The sequence below is a fragment of the Monodon monoceros genome, unplaced genomic scaffold (genome assembly GCF_005190385.1).
Source record: "Monodon monoceros isolate NGI ecotype Baffin Bay Population unplaced genomic scaffold, NGI_Narwhal_1 Super_Scaffold_7, whole genome shotgun sequence".
In the NCBI taxonomy this organism is placed as follows: Eukaryota; Metazoa; Chordata; class Mammalia; order Artiodactyla; family Monodontidae; genus Monodon; species Monodon monoceros.
Window position 1 is genome coordinate 100920223 of NW_021703784.1, and position 3140 is coordinate 100923362.

At 64.1% G+C, this 3140-nt stretch overlaps 1 protein-coding gene across 1 annotated transcript; it reads left to right on the top strand.

The window, feature by feature from the left end:
* Positions 1–204: 204 nt before the first annotated feature.
* On the top strand, positions 205–2519 carry DRAP1 (DR1 associated protein 1). The gene is made up of 7 exons (XM_029208484.1): positions 205–497; positions 742–814; positions 925–1018; positions 1312–1431; positions 1552–1645; positions 1863–1951; positions 2302–2519. The coding sequence occupies exons 1-7, from the start codon at positions 456–458 to the stop codon at positions 2405–2407; spliced, it is 618 nt and encodes a 205-aa protein (XP_029064317.1). The 5' UTR covers positions 205–455; the 3' UTR covers positions 2408–2519.
* Positions 2520–3140: the final 621 nt, after the last annotated feature.

Sequence of the window (3140 nt, forward strand, 5' to 3'; positions counted from 1 at the left end):
GCCGCCGCGCCCCGCCCCCGCCACGGCTGTCGCCGCCGCCGCCGCCGCCATCTTAGCGCCCCGCCGCTTCAACAACAACTTTATAGACAGGCGCAGCACAGGGAGGGGCCGGGGGAAGGGGCGGGGCAGTAGGGGCGGGGCAGTAGGGAGCGGGGCAGTCAGGGAACGCGAGGAGGGGCGGGGCTAACGCTCTCTCTTCTGGCCTTGGGGGCGAGCGGGAGTGGCGGTCCAGTCCGCGACAGACGCGCACCGCCTGGGAGGCTCTAAGGCGAGGGCGCTCGGGCCCTGCGGCGGTGTCGTGACCGGCGGCGCTAGGACCCTGTGGGCAGCGGCGGGGGCGGCGCGGGCGGCACCAGGACCCGGGGGAACCGCGGCGGGCGGGCGACGAGCAGGCCCGGGGGCCGGGAGGCTGCGGGCGGCGGCGCTGGGCCCGGCGCGGCGAGAGAGGCCCCGAGATGCCGAGCAAGAAGAAGAAGTACAACGCGCGGTTCCCGCCGGTGAGCACGTGGCCAGGCCCCGGAGGAGCGGGCCGGGCTCTCGGGAGGCTCCGGCCCTGGCCCGGCTAGGGAGGAGGGCGCATCGCGATGTTCGGGGGCCCGGACGCCCCGCCCCCTTCCGTGCCCTCTCAGCGTCGGTGCCCCCCGCCCCCTTTCTCCTGGGATGCTCCCTTTCTCTCCCCCCACTTAAGCACCCTTTCCGGGACGGAGGCGACGGGGTCCGAGCTCTCTACCCCCTCCCCAGGCACGGATCAAGAAGATCATGCAGACGGATGAAGAGATTGGGAAGGTGGCGGCGGCTGTGCCTGTCATCATCTGTATCCTGTTGGGGGCTGGTCGGGTTGAGGGAGGTGGGGGAGGCCGGCAGCCCGGGGTCGCTTTGTGTGGGCTGGGACACCACCCGGCGTTCTCCTTGACCCCCCCTGAGCTCGGGCGCTCGAGCTTTTCCTGGAGTCACTGTTGAAGAAGGCCTGCCAAGTGACCCAGTCCCGAAACGCCAAGACCATGACCACGTCCCACCTGTGAGTGGCTCTGCTCTGGGAGGGCCCGGTTGGGGTCCTCTTCCAGGAGTTCACACGCTTAGGAGAGGCTGTGCCCTGATAGTGCGGGAGGTAGGAGGTGCTGGGAGATCAGCAAGGCCTCAAAGACTAGTGGGTTTGAACTTGGGAGGAGGGGTTGAGTGTTCTAGCAAAGGGGGGGATGGTTGGGATTGAAATTTTCCAGGCTCCATTCCCCTGACATCCAGAGAGCCCCTTGCTGAGGGCGCAGATGGCTGTGCTCCACCTGAGTGCCATCCCCTCCCCACCTCTTCCAGGAAGCAGTGCATTGAGCTGGAGCAGCAGTTTGACTTCTTGAAGGACCTGGTGGCATCTGTGCCTGACATGCAGGGGGACGGGGAAGAAAACCACATGGATGGGGACAAGGGTCCCCGCAGGTGGGGAGCCAGGGTCCAGTGTCCAGGTGGGGAAGGCCAAGGCCCCTGGGGTTGGGGGTGGCTGGCGGGTGGCAAAGGAGGGGAGAGACCTCTGGGCAGATGCACTATACCTTCCTGAAGGGGCCGGAAGCCAGGGAGCAGCAACCGGAAGAATGGTGGGATGGGAAGCAAGGGCAAGGACAAGAAGCTGTCGGGCACGGACTCGGAGCAGGAGGTGAGTGCGGCCCCAGCCCTCTGTCCTGCCCCGCAGGGCAGCCTTGCATCCGGCCAGGCCAAGCTGGCTGGAGGCCTGGTCCCAACCTCACCTGTGACCTTTTCGTTTTGGTTTGTTTGCTTGTAAATTGGGGCTGCAGAGGTCCAGCTCCTATTTCTGCTTTCCAGTGATGAGCCCCTGCCTTTCTGGTCATTTCTCATTCCTGCCTTGTTCGCAGGATGAGTCTGAGGATACAGATACTGACGGCGAAGAGGAGACACCACAGGCCCCACCCCAGGCCAGCCACCCTGCTGTCCACTTTCAGAGGTAAGCAGCTCAGTGGCACCAAGAGAGGGCTAGCCGACCCCAAGGCTGACTTGTCCCTCCTGGCCTCCCTGGCCACTTGGTTCTGTTGGTTGTAGCAAATTTCAAGGATAGGAGGGGAGGAACTGAGGAGACCTTAAAGGCTGAATACTGTGCTCTCAGAAGGTCCCCTCTCCCTGGGTGAGGCTGTGTGACCTGCCCTGGATCCTTCCCCTCTCTCGGCTTGGCTCCGTGTTGGTGCAGAGGGCGCTGGGCTCCAGGGCTGCCTGTGTGGAGGACCGGGTGGGGCTGAGTGGGCAGGAATCTGCACCGGAGAGTGTCCTGATCTTCCTTTCCTGCTTTCTGCCCTGCAGCCCCCCGACACCCTTCATGCCCTTCACCTCGACTCTGCCTCTGCCCCCAGCACCCCCAGGCCCCTCGGCGCCTGACGCAGGGGATGAAGAGGACTATGACTCCTAGCGCCCTCTGCCCCCCAGGCCCCACCCCCTTTTAGTTGGTTTTAGTTGCTCTGGGGGGAGAGAGAAGTTAGAGCTGTTCTTAAATTTATTAATAAAACAATAATAAAAGGGAACACCAGTGTCTGTCCCAGCTTGTGTCCAGCGCTTTGTGGCCTCCTTCCCGTCCATCCACCTCCTTCCCCACGCTGAGCTGGGGCCAGGAGCCGTGGTGGTCTGGACAGCAGCTGACTGAAGGGAGGGGCCGGAGGCCACGGTTCTGCCAGAGCAGGACCCGGGGGCTGATGGAAGGAAGGCGGATCAGAGTGGCGGAGGGCCTGAGCCAGCTGGTGCCGGTCATGCTGGGAGACAACCTGTCTCATTGTGCTGTGTGAGCCTGGGCAGGTTTCTGCCCTTCTGTGAGTGGCCTCTTCTTGTCTGTCTAATGGAGACCATTCTGCTCACTCTGGGCTGCTGCAAAGGGACAGACGGGACAGGAAACGGCAACAGTCTTGTAAACAAGAGCTTGGGCCAGTTGCCTTGCAGGGCGTGTGGGGAGGGGCAGTGAGAGCAGAGGTACGTGGGGTTGTGGCGGCCTTGAAGGCTGGCTTGTGAGCGAGCAGGCTGTGACCCTGAGCAGACCCTGGAGCTGCGGGCGCGAGGCAGATGTGTGTCTTCAGGGAGCAGTGGCTTGGTGAGGCGGGCGGGGAGGCATGGCGTGCTGTCGGGAATCCTGGACGCTGATGACTGACTGCATC